The 22,038-nt window shown below is 44.3% G+C and overlaps 1 protein-coding gene across 1 annotated transcript in view; it reads right to left on the reverse strand.

The window, feature by feature from the left end:
- LOC128136043 (lens epithelium-derived growth factor-like) overlaps positions 1 to 19,238 on the reverse strand; it is a 92,039-nt gene extending 72,801 nt beyond the window's left edge. Inside the window, exons 1-4 of the mRNA XM_052775134.1 lie at positions 19,130 to 19,238; positions 18,559 to 18,726; positions 6,514 to 6,590; positions 1,682 to 1,820 (exon numbers count right to left, since the gene is read on the reverse strand). Of these exons, the coding sequence (XP_052631094.1) occupies positions 1,682 to 1,820; positions 6,514 to 6,590; positions 18,559 to 18,726; positions 19,130 to 19,177 (432 nt within the window). The 5' untranslated portion in view covers positions 19,178 to 19,238. The remainder of the gene's footprint in view (positions 1 to 1,681; positions 1,821 to 6,513; positions 6,591 to 18,558; positions 18,727 to 19,129) is intronic.
- Between the last annotated feature and the right edge of the window lie 2,800 nt (positions 19,239 to 22,038).

A 22,038-nucleotide genomic window follows, 5' to 3' on the forward strand; every position in this document is an offset into this window, starting at 1 on the left:
TTAAGATCATCGAGTCCAACCATTAACCTAACACTGCCAAGTCCACCACTAAAACATGTCCCCAAGTGCCACATCTACACAAATACCTCCAGGGATGGTGACTCAACCGCTTCCCTGGGCAGCCTGTTCCAATTCTTGATAACCCTTTCAGTGAAGACATTTTTCCTAATATCCAATCTAAACCTCCCCTGGTGCAACTTGAGGCCATTTCCTCTTGTCCTATTGCTTGCTACTTGGGAAAAGAGACCCACCTTGCTACAACCTCCTTTCAGGTAGTTGTAGAGAGAGATAAGGTCTCCCCTCAGCCTCCTTTTCTCCAGACTAAACAACCCCAGTTCCCTCAGCCACTCCTCATAAGACTTGTTCTCTAGACCCTTCACCAGCTTCATTGCTCTTCTTTGGACACACTCAAGCACCTCAGTGTCTCTCTTGTAGTAAGGGGCCCAAAACTGAACACAGTACTCGAGGTGCGGCCTCACCAGTGCCGAGTATGGGGGGACAATTATTTCCCTAGTCCTGCTGGCCACACTATTTCTGATACAGGCCAGGATGCCGTTGGCCTTTTGGCCACCTGGGCACACTGCTGGCTCATATTCAGCTGGCTGTCAACCAGCACACCCAGGTCCTTTTCCACCAGGCAGCTTTCCAGCCATTCTTCCCCAAGCCTGTAGCGCTACATGGGGTTGTTGTGACACAAGTGCAGGACCCAGCACTTGGCCTTGTTGAATCGCATACAATTGGCCTCGGCCCATCGATGCAGCCTGTCCAGATCCCTCTATAGAGCCTGCCTTCCTTCCCTCAAGCAGATCAACCCTCCCTCCCAACTTGGTGTTGTCGGCAAACTTACTGAGGGTGCACTCGATCCCCTCATCCAGATCATTGATAAAGATATTAAACAGAATTGACCCTAATACTGAGCCCTGGGGAACACCACTTGTGACCGGCCGCCAACTGGATTTAACTCCATTCACCACAACTCTTTGGGCCCAGCCATCCAGCCAGTTTTTTTATCCAGTGAAGAGTATGCCCATCCAAGCCATGAGCAGCCAGTTTCTCCAGGACAATGCTGTGGGAAATGGTGTTAAAGGCTTTACTGAAGTCCAGGTAAACAACATCCACAGCCTTTCCCTCATCCACTAAGCGGGTCACCTTGTCATAAGAAGGAGATCAGGTTAGTCAAGCAGGACCTGCCTTTCATAAACCCATGCTGACTGGGCCTTATTGCCTGGTTGTCCTGTACATGCCGTGTGATGGCGCTCAAGATGATCTGCTCCATAACCTTCCCCAGTACCGAGGTCAGACTGACAGGCCTGTAGTTCCCCAGATCTTCCTTCTGGCCCTTCTTGTAGATGGGCATCACATTTGCTAACCTCCAGTCCACTGGGACCTCCCCAGTAACTAACATAACTTTATCCTTGTGTCCTGAAACTATTAACATGATCCCTCCTTAACTTTACTATAATAAAATAGCATCTCCAATTATATAGAAGAGCAATTTTCTCTTATTTTGCTGAAAAATTGAGGTAAATTGTAAATAACAAAAGCAACATTAGTCCAACTTGCAACTCAGTGATGCAGATCAATAAATTATTCCCCTATAGCAGCTAAGCTATCATTGCTTTATTACAACAATATGACAAAACAGATTAAAGTATTCACAGACTGTGAATCACTTACTTACCTGCTGATGAGAGAATTTCACTTTGGGATTGTTGTCAATTTCCCATAATCCTTCATTAAAGCCTTTTCTTTTATTTGGTTTGCCATATTTTTCTTTATTTTCATAATAAGGGAATATATCCTTTGGTCCCAAGAATGCCCTTCAAGAGATGAAAACATTAGCTACCAGAAACATCACATTTTTAAATTGCTGCTCTTCAAATTAACTTTAGTACCAGATATATAAAAAAATAATATTCATTAATGAGGCATCTGAAGTGATATTCTGTAATCAGCAAAGTGCTGCTACTGAAGCATCTTTAGTCTTCTAAACTTTTGCTTTCAGCAAACCCAGTTTTCCATTAATACTACCACACTCACTGCTCTCTCCTAGATGTTGAGTGTCCTGGCAAGAAACTGTCAATGCTATGTCTTGAATGTTATGTCTTGTTAAGATCACAGTTGACAGAGCCACCCACCACTGTCAAACAATGATTAAAAACTGAGCAGCTGACTGATGTACAGAAAGAGACATTGCTTCCTTAGCAAACCAAGCTAAAATGTGAAGAAATAATGATTCCTTAAATCCTGGAAACATAATGCAAGATAATGAGTACAAGTATAAGAAGATATGACTTCAAGCCAAAGAAAAATCTTTCAAAATTATTAAATTAAAACCAATACGTCTGAGATGACAAAACAAAGTTGGGATAGAATGATTGCCTAGATCTTTGTAAGAATGCTGTATAGTTTATCCTGAAAGACATGGAAATCTAACCAAAAAAATATACAACGTTATTAAATGTTTTACATTAAATGCTCAACATTTCTGTCTTTAAGTATCTTGTATATCTGAATGAAAAGCAGCTTATCAAGAAAATGATAAAGATAATTTTGCTGTTCAAAGATACTTAAAAAGGCCTAAAACCTTTGTTTAAGTTAATAGTGTTTTGAAATGAGGCGGCACAGAGTTGGAAACAAACTTACAATTTTTGTATATTCTGTTTTTTAATTAATTATATTTATTTAGTTTAAGTGTGGAGAGAGAGAGAGATACTCAATAATTTGGCTAGTAGAAGTGTTAAATTGCTCCTTATTTTAAATTTCTTCTCCATCCCTACTCATAAAAAAAGTGGAAAAAAAAAATTCATCTACTCTCAGTATCTGGGGCTTAAAACTGCTTCTTTTTATCTTTGTTTTCATCTACAGAAACTGGCCTCCCCTGAGGCAGGCAAAAAATCCTCCCCCTAAAACCCATACATTATTATTCGTAGTGCAAGTTGCACAACTATGGCTATTAGACTGGCACCTTTTCCCACAAATTGCAGTATCTACACTGTAATTTTTTTCTAAGCCAGACCTGGGAAAACAAGGTAATAAAGTACTAAACACCGATATTCTACTTTGTACTGCAGAACATCAAGGCACATGAAGTTTCTGCTGTAGTACCATGGCCTCTAGAGTTAGGATTTCATAGTAGCAATCCAACTGCTGTTAATAGCAAAACAGAAAACCTCAGTGACCAACTTTCTCATTTTCATCCCTGTGCCTATATCCAGCTCTATCTGACAAAGTATAAATCTAAGACCCAGTTGCTTAAATTGAAGATGCTGCTACTGTTTTTATGAGATAGTTCATGGTAAAGTTCAAACAAACAAAAAAACCCCTAAGTTTCATTTCCCTATTTTTTTCATCATCTCTATAATGAAGTATTTGAGACTTACTCCCTATTCATTTAGATAAGATAAAGAGAAGTTGCAAGTCATCTAGGAAGCTTAAACATTTCCTACTCCAGTAGTGTAAAACAATAATCTTTCACAGTGGCTATCATCCATGTCTTTGCAGAAGATTGTTAGAGAGCATCCAGCCAGGGATCCACACACTCGCAAAGCCTACTTAACCAGAACAAAAGGAGGGATGGGGGGAAGAGAGGAAGACAGACCAGAGGAAAGAGAAAACATTGCTTCTTTTCTTTCCTTTGCTCTGAAAGGAAGCATTTTTCCACAGTTGCAAGTCTCTACCTACACTGTTCGGATTTAGAGAAATACTAGGAATTAGCTACCTTGCTAAGGTCATGTAGCTTACTGGGTTTTTGCAGTTAAATCCCCATACACAAGAAGGAGAAAAGGTCAAGGAAATCTAAACGGGACAGTTATCACCCTGATGTATAGGGTCCAGGGTCTTGAGTCCAGAGCATGAACTTCTGCCTGCCTGTGACTGGCTAAAATTTGTGCTTATGTGATTTACTCACACAAGAAATTCACATAAAGCTTTGTTAAAATACAAATATCTAGTTTATATCTAGTTTTCCTTTAGAAAAGGGTAATATTTCTAAAACAAGATGACAGCTGGCAAATATCTTGAAAAGAAGAAATAGGCTCTTAGGGTTTTGTTGGGGTTTTTTTCAAGAATATCAAGCAGCCACAAATTTAGGTTTTGGTGAAGCTCAGAAGAAAGCAACAATGAAAATCAAAGTACAAGCTTATACTTTAGAAACATAGAATCATTGAGGTTGGAAGGCAACACCTCTGGAGACTGTCTAGTCCAGCTCCCTGTGCTCAAAGCAAAGTCAACTAGAGCAGGTTGCTCAGGGCCATGCCCAGTCAGGTTTTGAGCATCTCCGAGGATGGAGATCCCACAACCTCTCTGAACCACCAGTTCCAGAAGAAAGAAAGTACTTTGCAACACTGTAAGATATGAGGCACAGATTCAAAAACATTTTTCAAAGTTATATTCTAAAGAAAACATTTGAGAACTTTAAAATGCAGTAGCCCTGAGTCTACCACATTACCAAAACCAGATTTCAGTAAAACTGCTTTGTATGAGTATCAAAGAGTGGGTATAAAGTTTCAAATTTGCCAGTAATCTACATGTAATCAAACATGATTTCAGAACCTAAGTCACATTTGAAAAAAGGTCATTGTGCTTCTCAAAATTCTACAGAAATTTTTAAGATTACATATAAATTAATTTCTTTTTACCCTACACTTGATCTGTGTTCCTGAATACATCTTCAGGAATGACAGTAAAAAGAAGTACTGCAATCCAGAATGGCTGTCCTGGTTTCAGCCGGGATAGAGTTAATTGTCTTCCTAGTAGCTGGTACAGTGCTATGTTTTGAGTTCAGTATGAGAAGAATGTTGATAACACTGATGTTTTCAGTTGTTGCTCAGTAGTGTTTAGACTAAGTCAAGGATTTTTCAGCTTCTGATGCCCAGCCAGCAAGAAGGCTGGAGGGGCACAAGAAGTTGGGAGGGGACACAGCCAGGACAGCTGACCCAAAGTGGCCAACGGGGTATTCCATACCATGTGACATCATGTCTAGTATAGAAACTGGGGGGAGTGGGGGCGGGGGGATTGCCACTCGGGTGTCGATTGGCGGGTGGTGAGCAATTGCACTGTGCATCATTTGTACATTCCAATCCTTTTATCATTACTGCTCTCACGTTATTAGTGTTATCATTATCATTATTAGTTTCTTCTTTTTATATTCTATTAAACCATTCTTATCTCAACCCACGAGTTTTACTTCTTTTCCCGATTTTCTCCCCCATCCCACTGTGAGTGAGCTGTGTGGTGCTTAGTTGCTGGCTGGGGTTAAACCATGACAATGGCATATGTTAAAAAGGAGAGAAGTAAAAGGGTGCTTTATTTTAACTGTCAAAACATCCTGAAAAGTGTACAAAACTACTGAACAGTATAAAGCAAGGACAAAAAAGGGGGGAGAACAGAATTCAAACCTTGCTTCCTCTCCCCACAAAACCACAAAAAATAATTGAGTCTGTATAGAACTATATGGAGTGATGTGAACAGTGAATGAAATGCATGGTTATAGGAGCCAAACATGCACAAAGCTCATTGACAGAGAAGTCACTTCTTAAAAAGAGTCAAACAGAAAGTAGTGTCAGTGAGAGCTGATAGTGCTTTCTTTTTAATTTATCAGAATACTGTATTTTCTCTACCACATTTATTTTTAAAAATAGGTAGGATGTACCACCATAGAGAGATTTTTATAGATTTCTTAATGGTCTGAAGGAGGACAAAAAAAGCTTTCTGCAAGCTGTACAAGAAATGAAACAATTATACAAACAACTAGCTCTGTGACCTGCTTTACAATACTATTTGCAGCTTATTAAAAAAAGGGAATAAAACCAGCATTTCCCCCACAAGTCAAACAGGAAATTAACACTGAATTAAAGATCTCTGTAATCTACAGTAGAACAACATTATGAAGTAGCATGACAAATTTCACTATAATAGTCAGAGAATAGCATAAAAACATATTTAGAAGTGGGAAAAATCGAGTCCTTTCAAAGGAAATGTTATGTTCCATTGCAAAATGTTAGGGTTACCAAAAATATTCATCTTTCTTGGGTACTTCACATAATAGCAGGCCTGAAACTAACTGGGGTGAGACCTTGGGCTTCAAATGCACCTCTTCACTTTTTCTCAAACCTTCCCCCTCTCCCCCTGAAAGGACTCAAATGCTACTTATTCCATAGTTTTCAGCTTTATTTCATTTTCCTTTAGAACACAGTTTTGAGGATACATGGGACTATAATTAAAATCCCTTAGAAAAGAAAAAAAGGTATGTCAATCATACCACTTTGGGTAGGCTCTTGCTTTTTTACTGAGCAGGAAAAAGTGCATGTTGCAGGGAATAGTAGACTATAACCACACCATTTCACAGCAAATGTGGAAAGCAAGCTGCCTATCTTGCCACTAGAAATTAATTTAAGAAAATATAGCCTGCTACTGAGTCACATAATTTTCAAACACACAATGCAAACTGTTAAACTACTGTTAAGACATCCTTCAATGAAAACAATATGCCCTTTAATCTAAAGTACTTACGTCTCATGAGTGCCAAAAAAGAATATAGGCATTTTATTCATAGGAGGTTTTACTGCTCCATCTGGAATTTCATCCACCTAAGAGAAAGAGAGACTAGAATTAAAGTTTAGTAACAATTAAAAAACACTCTAGGGGAAAACAAGCATTAAGTATTAACCTGAAGAAACAAAATACTATCGAAAAAGTGAAAGAGATTTAAACAAAACAAGACCCAAGGATTATATATCTAAAAAAACCCCGAAGAAACAAGTGATATTTGTAAGGGTACGTAGGAGAGTGTTTGCTCCTTTAAGTGTATCTGGTCAAGGACCTTTTCAATGCAAAAAAGGTATAATAAGCAAAGGGGGAAACCATAAACAAGAACATACAGGAACACAAACCTGACCAACAAATAATAAGGGATGCAGTGACCAGAACCAAACCTGTTCACTCACTCTAATTGTTAAGGATATGTGGAGTGTGAGAATGTTTATTCCAGCAAGGTTATCTAATCAGGGACCTTGTCAGTTGGGAAATTTAAGGAAAAGGGGGAAGCCAGAAACAAAATATGCAGAGACACAGACCTGACAAAACAAACACGGAGTGAAAAGAAACAAACCTTGCCACTCACACTAATTGATGGGCTATCAAGAAACAACAGGCGCCACTTCCAGGAAGATCAACCTGGACTTTGCAACTAAGATTATAAACCAGGGGAGATCCCAGACACCAGACTGGGAAGGATAAGGGAATCGATAGAACTATGCAAACCCATGAAGGGAGACATTGGGCAAATGGAAAGCAGGGAGAAACAAAGAGGGGTGTAGAAAGAAAGGGTTAAAAACAGGGCTGGTCAGTATGCTTGTCTAGCTGAGCTCTGTGCCTGATCACTGCACTCTGTCCTATCTTCTTATTAATCTTTTCTCAACTGTCCCTCTGTGTAATCTTGCTCTCTATCCTATGTGTATGTTTGCTGCAAGGACTAAGTGCCAGCTACTGGAGTCAGACCGGGGGTGTAGGTGCATGTATTGGGTTTACATATCAAGGTTTTGGTAGTGGGGGGCGGGGGCTGCAGGTGTGACCTCTGTGAGAAAATGAGCCACCCCTGTGCCAGACAGAGCCAGTTCCATCCAGCTCCATAACAGACCCACTGCTGGCCAAAGCTGAGCCAATCAGTGATGCTGGTGGTGGCTCTGTGACAACATATTTAAGAAAGGGTAAAAAAGGCTGCGCAACAGCAGTTGTGAGAGAGGAGTGAGAAAATGTGAGAGAAGCAACTATGTAGACACCAAGGTCAGTGAAGAAGGAGGTACTCCAGGTGCTGGAGCAGAGATTCTCCTGTAGCCCACAGAGAAGACCAAGTTAATGCAGGTTGTCCCCCTGCAGCCCAATGAGGTCTATGGTGGAGCAGATATCCACACTGCAACCCATAGAGGACCCCACACCGAAGGAGGTGGATATACCCTGAAGGAAGCTGCAGCCTGTGGAGACCCCACACAGAAGCAGGCTCCTGGCAGGAACTGTGGCCCATGGAGAAGAGCCCATGCAGGAGCAGGTTGTCTGGCAGGAACTGTGGCCCATTGGGGATCCACGCTAGAGCAGTCAGTTCCTGAAGGACTGTATCCTGTGGAAAGGACCCATGTTGGTACAGTTCTTGAAAGATTGTTTCCTGTGGGAGGGACCCCATGCTGGAGCAGAGGTACAGTGTGAGGAGGAAGGAGCAGCAGAGATGAAGTGTTATGAACTGACTACAACTCCCATTCCCCATCCCTCCTACATCACTCATGGGTGGAGGAGGTAGAAGAGTTCAGAGTGAAGGTGAGTGTGGGGGGAAGGTGTTTTTAGTTTTGTTTTGTTTCTTGCAATCCTACTCTATTTTTAATTGGCAGCAACAAATTAAATTAATTTCCCCAAGTCAAGTCTGGTTTGCCCATGATGGTAATTGGTGAGTGATCTCCCTATCCTTATCTTGACCCATGAGCTTTTTCATCTTATTTTTTCCCCCTGTCCTGCTGAAGAGGGTGAGTGAAAGAGCAGCTTGATGGGTACCTGGCAGCTAACCAACGTTAACCCACCACACCCTGGCCTATGGTGTCAGCTACTAGAGTGGGTGGGGATCTTGGCCGCCAGTCACTGGGGCAACATCAGGGTGAGTACTGAAAACCAGCTACTGGGAGGGATCAGCATGTGTGAGGCAAGTAAGGGGCTCAAAACCAGCAGCAGCTGGAACAGGACTGCAGGTCACAGCCCATGTGCCTGCTGCTGGGGGGGGTGGAGTGTCTGTATCTTCCCAAAACTGGGTGTGCATGGGTATGCATGCAGGTATGCGTGTGTAATTCACTAGCAAGCTTCAAGCTGGACTAGCTGGTGAGTAGGAAGCCCTGAGTCCAGTCAGGGGTATCACATGGGTGGAGGGTCTGTGCTGGTATGCCCAGGGGAACTTGCAAATGTGGAGTGCCTGTGGGACAAGCATGTGAGTGCATGCCTGTTTGTGTTTACTAGCAAGCATCAAGCTGGACTAGCCAGTGAGTAGGGAACCCATGAAGCAGGTAAGAGGGCCTAGGATCAGGGCAGGAATGCCAGTACTAGGGGAATCATCAAATGTGCATATGCTTGTGAATCTCGAGTGTTGTGTGTGTGCCTTCACTAGTTGAATTTCTATCTCTACCAGCCATAGAGGAGAAGGAAGGGGACTTGGCTGTCTTTGTTTTATGCAAATCTTATATGTAGGTGCTGTTGAAGGGAGTGCCTTGTCTGTGTAGCCAGCTGTGTCAGGGTCCTGTGTGTGTCTCTGGGATATGTGCTCAGCTTCATTATTGGTTGAACTTGTAAATGGGAAAGCAGCCACCTCATCCCTCAGCCTGGGCAGAAACCCTGGGTTCACCAGACTAGGCTCCAGCAGACAAGCAAGAGGGAGTCCTGGGCTGGAGAAGGCAGCTGCACTCATAACATCCTTTAACAGTACTAACAACTGGTAAAAAAGAAAATAGCATCAATAATTTTCAAATTATCATCTACTTAAAGATGGAGTATAGGTAAAAAGCAGTATTCAGTTCCTCCCAAATATCACCTCCTCCTCACCATAATCTATAGCAACACTTCCTGTTCCCATACCCAGCTGATGGCTTACCCAAGCCCAAATGTCATATGTTATGAAAAATATAGAAGCTGTTTTGTTTTTTTTTTAATAATTCTAACTTCTGAATATTTTGTCTAAAAGCCCACAACCACGAACTCAAGTACAGCGCTTACTGAGCTTGTCATCACATGTCAGAATCACAGAATGGTTGAGGTTAGAAGGGACCTCTGGAGGTCATCTGGTCCAACCTCCCTGCTCAAGCAGGGCCATCTAGAGCAGGATGCCCAGGACCATGTCCAAACAACTTTTGAATATCACCAAGGAGGGAGACTCCACAACCTCTCCGGACAACCTGTTCCAGTGCTCAGTCACCCTCACAGTAAAAAAAGTCTTTCCTGATGTTCAGATAGAACCTCCTGTATTTCTGTTTGTGCCCATTGCCTCTGGTCCTGTCATTGGGCACTAATGAAAAGAGCCTGGCTCCATCTTCTTTGCACCCTCCCTTCAGGTATTTATATACATTGATGAGATCCCCCTGTGGGCCTTCTCTTCTCTAGGCTAAACACCATCTTTGTGGCCCTTTGCTGGACTCTCTCCAGGAGCTCTATATCTCTCTTGTACTGGGGACCCCAGAACAGGACACAATACTCCAGGTGCAGCCTCACCAGTGCTGAGTAGAGGGAAAGGATCATCTCCCTCAACCTGCCAGCAATACTTTGTCTAATGCAGCCCAGGGATACCATTTGCCGCCTTTGCCCCAAGGGCACAGTGCTGGCTCATATTCAGCCTGGTGTCCACCAGGACCCCCAGGTCCTTTTCTGCAAAGCTGCTTTCCAGATGGGTGGCCACCAGCATATATTGGTGCATGGGGTTGTTCCTCCCCAGGTGCGGGACTTTGCCTTTCCCCTTGTTGAACTTCATGAGGTTCCTGTAAGCCCATTTCTCCAGCCTGTCCAGGTCCCTCTGGATGGCAGCACCACCCTCTGGCATATCAGCCACTCCTCCCAGTTTTGTGTCATCTGCAAACTTGCTGAGGGTACACTCTGCCCCATCATCCAGATCATTAATGAAGGTGTTGAACAGGATCAGACCCAGTATTGACCCCTGGGGTACACCACTAGTTACTGGCCTCCAACTGGACTTTGTGCCACTGATTACCATGCTCTGGGCCCAGTTGTTCAGCCAGTTTTCAATCCACCTCCCTATCTGCTCATGCAGCCCATACATCAACAGCTTCTCTGTGAGGATCTTATGGGAGACAGTGTCAAAGGCCTTCCTGAAGTCTAGGCAGACAATATCCACTGCTGTCCCCTCATCTACCAGGCCAGTCATTTAATTGTAGAAGTTTATCAAGTTGGTCAAGTGTGACTTCCCCTTAGTGAAGCCATGATGATTACTCCCGATGACTTCCTTGTCCTCCATGTGCCTGGAAGTGGTTCCTAGGATTAGCTGCTCCATCACTTTCCCAGGGATTGAGACAAGGCTCACGAGCCTGTAGTTCCTGGGATCCTCCTTCTAGCCCTTCTTGAAGACAGGAGTGACAACTGCTTTCCTCCAGTCCTCAGGCACCTCTGCCAATCATAATGATCAATCAAAGATTATCGAGAGTGGCCTCACAATGACATCAGCCAGCTCCCTCAGCACTCATGGGTGCATCCCATCAGGACCCTGTCATGAATGAGTGGTTTGGGCCGCTTAAAGAATCACCGTCAAGGGTATTAGCAAAAGTGATTTAATAGGAGTTTATAAAAGCACAACTTCAAAGTTCAATGGCAAGGTTCACTCTATTACTTAATACATGGATGAAGCATACAAAGGAAAAATCAAGTTAGAATCAAACTAGAATGATTTATACAGAGACTGAAGACGCAAAAGGGTAAGGGAGACCCTCCCATGGAGTCACGAGGTTCAGAGAAGACCCCCTTGCTTTCTAAACTCCTGATGGAGCTTAGGCACGGCTGGATCCACTCCTAGTCCAAGACTTGGGCAATGGTTTATGTCTTCAGGGATTATATGTGTGTAGCAGCAGTCTAAGGTTCATTCACAGTTTAAAGTGAATCACAAGATTTAGCAGCACTTTATAAAATGTTAAATTAGTCAACGATTAAGTGATTCAATAGAATTTACTACAATCACAACAGTGACTTAATTATAGATTCAAAACGGCAATATTTATACTATACTTGCTATCAGATACCTAGGTCAATTCACACATGCACGCACACAGACACAAAGATATATATATATATATTAGATAGATATAGATATATATAACAAAGGTATACCTGTTAAAAATTCCCTTCAAGTTCAGGGAAATATTCACTTCAAATGTCTCGGCATTTCTCAGTGGGTGAGGGTTAAGCCTCAAGGAGCAAAGGGTTTCAGCCCAGGTCCCATCGTCAGCTTTCAGCGATGGTCCTCTGAACTTCACCAGCTGGAGAGTTTGCGAGCTCTGAGAGGCGTCCCACTCAGAGGGAGATGCTGGTCGCAGCCTGCTGTGGTCCAGGAGAGCTCAAAGGGCCTCACTTCGGATCACTGTTTATAGGTTCGTGAGATGATTGGCTTTGGTCAGTGTATTTCCATTCTGGCCATAATTCTTGTCAGGTAATTCTGGTACCCTCCAAGGTGGGCCATGATTCAGGCAGCAGGAATTTCAGGTACAGTTAGGGAGTGCCTAATCGTCCTAACTCACTGTACCGTAGCCAGGATAAGAAAGTACCAGATTGTCCCAACTCACTGCACAAGAACACAATGTTGGCTGGTCCTGACATAGCAACGTGGGCCGGGGGGGGGGGGGCTGCACCACCACAGACCCATGGACATATGCATGTCCAGTTTGCTTAAGTAGTCCCTGACCTGATCCTCTTCCACCAAGGGTACATCTTCCTTGCTTCACATTTTCCCCCTGGTCTCTGGGGCCTGGGATCCCTGAAGGCCAATTTTGCCAGTAAAGACTGAGGCAAAAGTGGCATTCAGTACTTCAGCCTTTTCCATGTCCTGTGTCACCAGGGCCCCTGCCCCATTCAGCAATGGGCCCACATTTTCCCCTCATCTTCCTTTTGTTGCCTATGTACTTATAGAAGCCCTTCTATTTGTCTTTGACATCCCTGGCCAGATTCAATTCCATTTGGGCTTTAGCTTTCCTAACTTCATCCCTGCATGCTCAGAGAATGTTTCTGTATTCCTCCCAGGTTACCCATCCTTGCTTCCACCCTATGTATGTTTCCTTTTTGTGTTTGTGTTTGGCCAGGAGCTCCTTGTTCATCCACACAGGCCTCCTGGCATTTTTGCCTGACTTCCTATTCATTGGAATGGAACACTCTTGAGCTTGGAGGTGATCCTTGAATATTAACCAGCTTTTGTGGGCCACTCTTCCCTCCAGGGCCTTATCCTACAGGACTCTTCCAAGCAGGTCCCTGAAGAGGCCAAAGTCTGCTCTCCTGAAGTCCAGGGCCATAAGCCTGCTTTTCACCCTCCTCCCTGCCCTCAGGATCCTGAACTGCAACATCTCATGTTCACTGCAGCCAAGGCTGCCTTCGACCTTCACATCTCCAACAAGCCCCTCCTTGTTGGTGAGTATGAGGTCCAGCAGAGCACCTCTCCTCATTGGCTCCTCTGTCACTTGGGTCAGGAAGTTGTTGCCTATGCAGTCCAGGAACCTCCCCGGATTGTTTATGCCCTGTTGTGTTGTCCCTCCAGCAGATATCAGGGTGGTTGAAGACCCCCATAAGAACCAGGGCCTCTGAACATGCAGCTGCTCCTAGCTGTCTGTAGAGGGCCTGATCCACTTGTTCTTCCTAGTCAGGTGGCTTGTAGCAGACATTGACTAGAATGTCATCCTTATCTGTCTTCTCTTTATTCCTGACTCATTTAGGATCACTACAGGTGTTTTGTGTTTACATCACAGAAACTCTTCATTTGTTTGCTGGCATTGTGTACTCTCCATATAAGGAGTCTTATTTATCACTAGAATTTACCCCCCTGACAAAACTTGAAAAAATGAACAATATCCTTCTCCTTTCCTTACCCCTCATTTCTCCTCCCATATATGTGGGTGTGATTATTTTGCTCTGTGGAGGGAAACTTAACAGTAGTATGTCGAAAGAGATTCTTTTTTTCTCTAAGCATTTTTTTTTCCTATTAATTTTGTATTTAGAAATTCAGATTTTCTCAACAGAGGATGGGCAGATTCCTGATTATTTAAGGCTATGATATGCATTTTTTATTCTTTAAACAAGTGTAGTATTTTTAAAATTTAATACAGGAAATACAGATACAGCCAGAAAGGCTTTTGGGGATTCCTCCATAATGGTGTCTTGTAGGTACTTCCTTGCTTACATGCAAATGCTGGAAGTGACCCCACTTAAGCTCTGTTTTTTTGATTTTGTGATCCCTTCCTGTCACATTACTCCAGGCCCTTTGCTTATCATCCCTGTCCGACACTCCCTCACAGGGCTGCTGTTAACTCCCTCCTTCCCCCATCATTCCTAGTTTAAAGCCCTCCTTACCAGGTCAGCCATCCTACTGGCAAAGATACCTTTGCCCTGCTTAGTGAGGTGGATCCCACCTCTCCCAAGCAGATGCTGATCTGCAAACTGGGTCCCATGGTCATAGAAACCAAAACCCTGTTGCCAACACCAGTTCCAGAACCAATTGTTGACATGCGTTATTGGTGCCCTCCTCTTCACACCCTTTTCCCTCACCTGAAGGACTGAGAACACCATCTGGGCCCTCATGCCCTTAACTGCCACCTCCAGAGCTCTTGTAGTCATTTATGATATTCTCCAGGTTGCCCCGGCAGTATCATTGGTGCCCATGTGGAAGAACAGCAGGGGGTAGTAGTCAGAGGGCCAGACAAACTTGGGCAGTCCCTCCACAACATCCCAGATCCAGGCCCCCAGCCAGCAGCAAACCTCTCTTGTTGATAGGTCAGGTAGGCAGATGGGTGCCTCTGTCCCCTGCAGCAGGGAGTCACCCACTACTATCACTCACTGCTTCTTCCTATTGGTCTTGCATGGTTTAGATTAAGGTGGCCCAGATCCTTTGCTTGAAAGCACATCTGGCTTCTCTTCACCTTTGAGAGTGGTGAGCCTATTTTGTAGCTGTAAGCCCTTAGGCGGGGCAGGAACCTTCCTCTTGGTGCCATGAGTCCCCAGCTTCCATTCTTCCCCTTTTCCAGAGGTTGCACTTACCTTAGTACTAGGGGTGGACACTGCCTGTATCTCTACTGCAGTTGGGGTCTGGGGCTCTTCAAGCTGTTGTGTCTCAGAGAAGATCCCATCTATCTCCCTTTCATCTTCTCCGATGCTGTGCAGCCTGCTCACTTCCTCCCATAACTCGTCCACTTGGTAACACAGCTCCTCCAAGACAGCACACCTCCTGCAGGACAGAGGGCCATCTCTTCTGGCCTCAGAGAGAGGCCTCAGGCACTCCCTGAAACCTGGAAATCACAGAGCTGCATCCACTATCTGAATGTCTGCCTGCATCAAAGCCTCTACCATAGCAGGGGCAGCTGCTCTAAAACCTGCCAGGGAAACTGCCCCATGGTGTATCATCACCATAAGTGAAAACACTTAGGCTGGTTTGAATTAAAAGGAGAACTCCTTCTTTGCAATTTTTATGTATAAGCTGCTGCGCTGGGCATGGCTTTTATAGAGACCTCTGCCTGGCACTTGCTAAGCAGGTGCTTGACCCTCCTTAATCAGGGTGTAGCTGCAACAAAGGCTCCAGGCACCCTGGGTCAAGGGCAGTTGACTAAGCTTGCTAGAAGTTGCTAGAGCTTCCTCAGGTCCACACCCTTTTAGCTCCCCTTACCTTGTCCTTACCTGACAGCAGCAGGAAACCTCAAGTTTCTTAGAGGTTTCGTAGGAGTTCCCTGATGATCCTGTACCCTGCCCCCAGAAGACCTAGAAGCTCCCAAAGAAAAATGCAGAGATTCCTGCACAAGCTGCTACATCCGTTTTCTGCTTCCATTAACTGTCTCCCCTTCCTCCTCCTTTTCCCTGACTGCTGAGAGTGATGTCATATGGTATGGAATATCCCTTTGGTCAGTTTGGGGTCAGCTGTCCCCTCCCAACTTCTTGTGTACCCTCAGCTTACTCACTGGCGGGGCAGAGTGAGAAATAGAAAAGGCCTTGACACTGTGCAAGCACTGTTCAGTAATAGCTAAAACATCAGTGTGTTATCAACACTGTTTCCATCACAAATCCAAAACATAGCACCATTCAAGCTACTATGAAGAAAATTAACTCCATCCCAGCCAAAACAAGAACAATCTCCACCTCTTATTCCATACCATTTACGTCATGCTCAGGACCCACACTATCCAATACATCCTCATTAACCATCCCTCCATTCCCACCCACAGACATCATTCCCTTAGTTTATGGGCCACCCATATAAAATGTCCATTGAGTTCATTTACTCCAATGATTTGGACTCAATCTGTTATGGTGGTTGCTCAGGACAGGAGAGGCAGTGTGTTGTGTGGAATTATTGGCTCACCTCAGGTTAGATTAGTTCATGAAGGACTGTATCCTGTGGGGAGGACCCCACACTGGAGCAGGGGAACAGTATGAGGAGGAAGGAGCGGCAGAGATGAACTGACTGCAACCCCCATTTCCCATTCCACTGGGCCACTCATGGGGCGGGGAGGAGGTAGAAGAGTTGGGAATGAAGGAGTGAAGTTGAGTCTGGGAAGAAGGAATGGGGTGGGGGAAAGGTGGTTTTAGTTCTATTTTTAATTGGCAATAAATTAAATTAATCTTCCCCAAGTTTAGTGTGTTTTGCCTGTGACGGTAATTGATGAGCAAACTCCCTGTCCTTATCTTGACCCACAAGCTTTATCATCTTATTTTCTCCCTCTGCCCTGCTGAGGAGGGGGAGTGAGAGCGAGAGTGGCTTGGTGGGCACCTGGGGAAAATTAATTTAATTTATTGCCAATTAAAATAATAGAGCAGGATGGCAAGAAACAAAGACAAAACCTAAAACACCTTCCCCCACCCCTTGTTCCCAGACTTGACTTCACTCTTCCATTCCCAACTCCTCTACCTCCCTCCTGCCCCAAGTGGCGCAGTGGAGATGGGGAATGGGGGGGTTGCAATCAGTACAGAACAGTTCCTCTCTGCTACGCCTACCTCCTCACACTTTTCTCCTGCTCCAGCATGGGTCCTCTCTATGGGCTACAGTTCCTGTCAGGAGAACCTGCTCCTGCATGGGCTCTTCACAGGCCACAGTTCCTTTGAGATATATCCACCTGCTCCAGCGTGGAGTGCCAGAGGTTGGTGACCCTGGAGTTATCCAGGTATCCAAGACTCCTTGCTATCTTTGGGAAAGAAATGTGCAGCTCAAGCTTGTGACCTCTGTACTCAGGATCCCCAACATATCTGGATGAGCAGAATGGCCAGGCCCAGAGGGTGATCAGCAGTGCAAAGTCTAGTTGGAGGACAGTGACTAGCAGTGTACCCCAGGGGTCAATACTGGGTCCAGTCATCATCATCTGGAAAGCAGCTTTGCAGAAAAGGACCTGGGGGTCCTGGTGGACACCAGGCTGAATATGAGCCAGCACTGTGCCCTTGGGGCAAAGGCGGCGAATGGTATCCCTGGGCTGCATTAGACAAAGTATTGCCGGCAGGTTGAGGGAGATGATCCTTTCCCTCTACTCAGCACTGGCGAGGTCGCACCTGGAATACAGTGTCCTGTTCTGGGGTCCCCAGTACAAGAGAGATATAGAGCTCCTGGAGAGAGTCCAGCAAAGGGCCACAAAGATGATTAAGGGACTGGAGCATCTCTCCTATGAGGAAAGGCTGAGGGAGCTGGGACTGTTTATCCTGGAGAAGAGAAGGCTCAGACAGCACAAGGCATTAGCTTTGAATATTTCTCTTGAAACTTTTGAAGTTTCTTAATGAACATCACCAAGGCATTATGTCAGAATATTCTTTCTTGTTTTAAAAAAGGGACAAATTGCATTTGGTTATTTTCTTTTTCATTTGTTTGTTGGCAGCTGCACACAAATGGTGCAAATCCAGTATGTAAAATGACTCTGGCACCTTCCATAAATTAGTTGTAATTTTCCACAGAGACAGTTCTAGCATATCAGTTGTCTTGCTTACTGAAATTAGCATTTCTCTCCCCATTAGTGCTATTACTTTTGCATAGATGGTAATGATATTAAGCTTCTCTACTTGAGCATATACATGTCTAATTCTCTGAGATGGGTTATATGTTCATTTGCAAATATTTCTGTACCATCTATCTTTGTTGAGAAGCTGTCTTTGATTAATAATATTGTATTTCAGTACAAGCTACAGAGAGGAGTGTTTATATTTAATAGGCAATAGCATTAATTTAAAGTTAGGGAGGGACAAGTAATCAAATTGAATAACAGAGATTCTACATGCAAGGTGCCACTCTACCTCCACACCCTTTATGTACATTCAGTTTAGTTGCTGGCCAGGGTCAACTCACCACAGACATATAAAAAGCTTTAAAGCAATAAATATGAAGTTCAGTAGGACTTTTTCCTCCTAAAAACGCTATTAATTAATTCATTTCCAGATTTTAAGACTCTCAAAAATTACTGCTTGACTTTAACACAAACCCAATACATATCTTCACATACAGAATTCAAGTAGCCCTTCCACGACTTAAAAAACTTAATGACAGCTAATGACTACTAGACAGGGCTACATGTCAAAAAAGAGAGACTTATAAAGCACCATAAGCCAAGAACAAACCGCACTGTGGGATCTGCAGTGTGATTTAGAAGTCACTTTCAGCAACAGCAGTGCTACCACACACACAGACACACCCCCACACACACATTGGCAAGATAGAGGCACAACACAATTTATCTGTTTTCTTCTCTATAGGTGTCTGAAAACACTCTTCTCAACACAAAACTGGAAGAGCAGAAAAGGCGGTGAGGAGGAAAAAAGGACAGGTAAAGAGGTAGCAGCAGCCTGCACATAGAGGAGGGAGTGTCTTACCCTGGCTGGCCAATGGGGATAACCTTTCATCTTAGCAAAGATCAAGTCTCCGGGTTTGAAATCTCGACTCATGTTTTCACAGCGATGTGACGAGACGAATAAAGTCGGGGGAGGGATCCGCACCTCCTTTTCCCCCCACCGAGGTGCTTCTAGCCGCTCAAGATCACACTGCCAGAGATAAAAATACCGGGGGATAGGAAGAGGATGCCAACAGAGCGCTCCACCAAGGGTAGCCCCCACCCCATGTCATTACCCTCCCCACCCACCTTCTGGCTAGTAAAGGGATACCGAAACCAAGCTGCCAAATACATCTACACCTACACACACGCGCACATACCCTCTCCTAGCGCAGACACCACCCAACCTCATCTCTGATCTCCAGAGACCCCTCTCCGCCCATGCGCAGCACCCCCCAACCTTGTCCCAACCTGCTTACATTCACACATGACTTCCCCCCTCTGCTCGTGTTCTCTCACTCCCCTTCCCCACACAATCAACACCAGACACATGCATATGATACGTGCTTTGTATAATATACATACATAAATACGATATATATATATATACACACCCCTCCACTAAAGCTTCCCCGAGGCCAACAGTGCTCCCGCCGTACCATCTGCCCCCACCCTACACGTACGCGCACACACCAGAACGGGAAGAGGGGCGGAGGAACAAAATTTTGCTTGCCCTTCCCCCATAGCTTCAACCGTTGCAGTCTAGTCTCTACCACATTCATGTCCAATCCCACAGTTCACTTCAGCCTGCAGTAGAAAATACCACTATGTTCCCTCTCTCCCTCTAGAAAGCTTGCTGATACTAACTGGAGTGAAAAAGAACCCAAAACCAAACAAACAAAAAAACAGAAAAAAAAGAGAAAGAAAAAATAAGCAAGCCCTGCTGAAAGGAGCTTAATCCCTTCCCATGCGGGCGTGTAGAAGGCTAAAGGGGAAAAGAAAGTGATATTGTCTTCCTGTGTTAGAGAAGGGAAAGAGACCCTAATTTGCATTCTCCCCCTATAGAGCAGATGAAATAGTTCATTCCTTCTTTCGCGGCTGCTGCTTGGGGAGGGGGGGAGGAGGGGATGTGGTATCTGTCACAGTTGGGAATAGGGGAAAGAGAAGCACTTCTGTAGAGGAGGCAGTGGCAGCTGTGTTCAGGCAAGGCTGAGGGAAGAGACGGTCAACATGTACTAAGTACTGCAATATTTGTCTAGTAACTTCACTGTGATAAATGATTTAGTCCCAAACAGGATTTTAATTAAAGTTTACAATTTATTAAATGAATAAAGGCAAGCAAACAGTGCTGGGCGCGCCGGGAGCCTCTGCTCTACCAAGACGCGCGCTGTGAAAAACAACACAGCTTCTTTTATAGTCTAGCATTAGTTACATATTCATAATAGGCGTGTTCTCCCTAAAAAACTTTCCACCTCCTGGCTGCAGGTGCAGTAGTTCTTTTTGTATCTTTTCGAACTCTCCCCAGCAACCGAGGGGTCCTCCAGGCAATGCATCTCCGACCAGGCTCCCCACTGCTCAGGCACAACAGCAGACATCTTGTGTAACAGCCAACACCCTGCACAATACCAGCTGTGGCTACCAAAACCCAAACAAGTTCAACAGCAAGACATAACAGACACTTCCCTTTTAACAAATGCATATAACAAATTGCTTATACACAGTTATCTCAATACACCCCATACTCACACATACCAAGGGTCACCCCGTTCACAACATCGTTCAACACCATGACAAATGCCTCAGTTCTCCCTTAAGATCTCTTGCTTAACACTGTGTAGTTAATCAGCAAAACCAGTTTTGAGCTAGCAAAAAAAGAACTATATACATGCTATCTGTTTCCCTTCGGTCTGCAGTTATACAAAGACCGACAAAGTGGTTAAAGATTATAAATTCAGCGAGGGTCACATTTTACTATGCGACTCTAGCATTGTTTTATATTGACATGAATCAGGTGAACACATTTCACATTCACCATTCCAGACAGTGGTTGTGACGTACTGGCCTTAGCAAGTTTGACCTGCTTGTGCAGGCAATTATCTGGGAGGGAGCTGCCTCCGGACAGAAGCCCGCAGGCAGCTCCTGGCGACAACTGTGCAGAAACAGAGAGAAAAGTCTGCTGAAAAGCACTGATCCTGGGCTGCCGGGGGCGGGGGAAAGGTTTGTTCTGGCTGAGGCGGCTTCATCTTGGCTTCAGGAGTCTGCGTCATTTCTTCCCTTAGGTACGTAAAGCTGTGTTCCCTGTTTGGCACCTCCGAAGGGCAATGGTTATTGCTAGTGATAGTTCAGGTTGGCAATTCACCTCTACTTTGCAAGTACACTTTTGAGGCACTGAGGAAAAAAAGTAACAGATGGTTCTGGGGCTGTTTGTAAGAGCTGTCCTCCTCAAAGCAGGGTATAATCAGAACACCAACATGAAACTGCATTGCAAGCTTTCCAAAGAATGAAAAACGAGAGTCAAGGACCAACTGTAGTTAAGCAATTACTTTTCATCCAAACATTTTATTTTGGCTATGGCTCACATGCAGTATAGAATACCATTTTTTCAGAACTGCGCGTGACTCATTCTGCTAGTATTACATTCATTAGCTTCAGTCTGGTAATTACAGAGTTTCATGACTTAGGTCTTCAACCCTTTTCATCAACTTTTTACTTGTGCGTGCTTCAGGATGTACTTATGATATTTTTGTACCTTAGATCTTCAAGTGTGTGGCTAGAAAGTTACTCAAAAGGTTGCACATAGTTTGTCCAGAAATGTGGAATGCCAATGTTTGTTCCACTATCTCTCAAAAGTAAGATGTACTGGCTCAGGAACCACAGAGCATGACATCGTTACAGATCATCTGAAATACTGTTCTTTATAATCGGTGAGAGAGAAAACTGAAATATGTGTACTTTAAATATGTGGAGATAGACTTGAGATGTGATATTCAATCCTGACTCTGGAATTTCTCAAATCTTGTTGGTGCTTAGCTCCTGTGATGTTCTCATAATGATATTTAGCTGTCCTGGTTTCAGCTGGGATAGAGTTAACTGTCTTCCTAGTAGCTGGTACAGTGCTATGTTTTGAGTTCAGTATGCAAAGAATGTTGATAACACTGATGTTTTCAGTTGTTGCTCAGTAGTGTTTAGACTAATGTCAAGGATTTTTCAGCTTCTCATGCCCAGCCAGTGAGAAAGCTGGAGGGGCACAAGAAGTTGGCACAGGACACAGCCAGGGCACCTGACCCAAACTGGCCAACGGTGTATTCCATACCATGTGACGTCCCATCCAGTATAGGAACGGGGAAGTGGGGGCAGGGATTCGCCGCTCGGGGACTGGGGGGGTGTCGGTCGGCGGGTGGTGAGCAATTGCACTGCGCATCATTTGTACATTCCAATCCTTTCATTATTGCTGTTGTCATTTTATTGGTGTTATCATTATCATTATTAGTTTCTTCTTTCTCTGTTCTATTAAACCGTTCTT

This window comes from Harpia harpyja, chromosome W (assembly GCF_026419915.1).
Source record: "Harpia harpyja isolate bHarHar1 chromosome W, bHarHar1 primary haplotype, whole genome shotgun sequence".
In the NCBI taxonomy this organism is placed as follows: Eukaryota; Metazoa; Chordata; class Aves; order Accipitriformes; family Accipitridae; genus Harpia; species Harpia harpyja.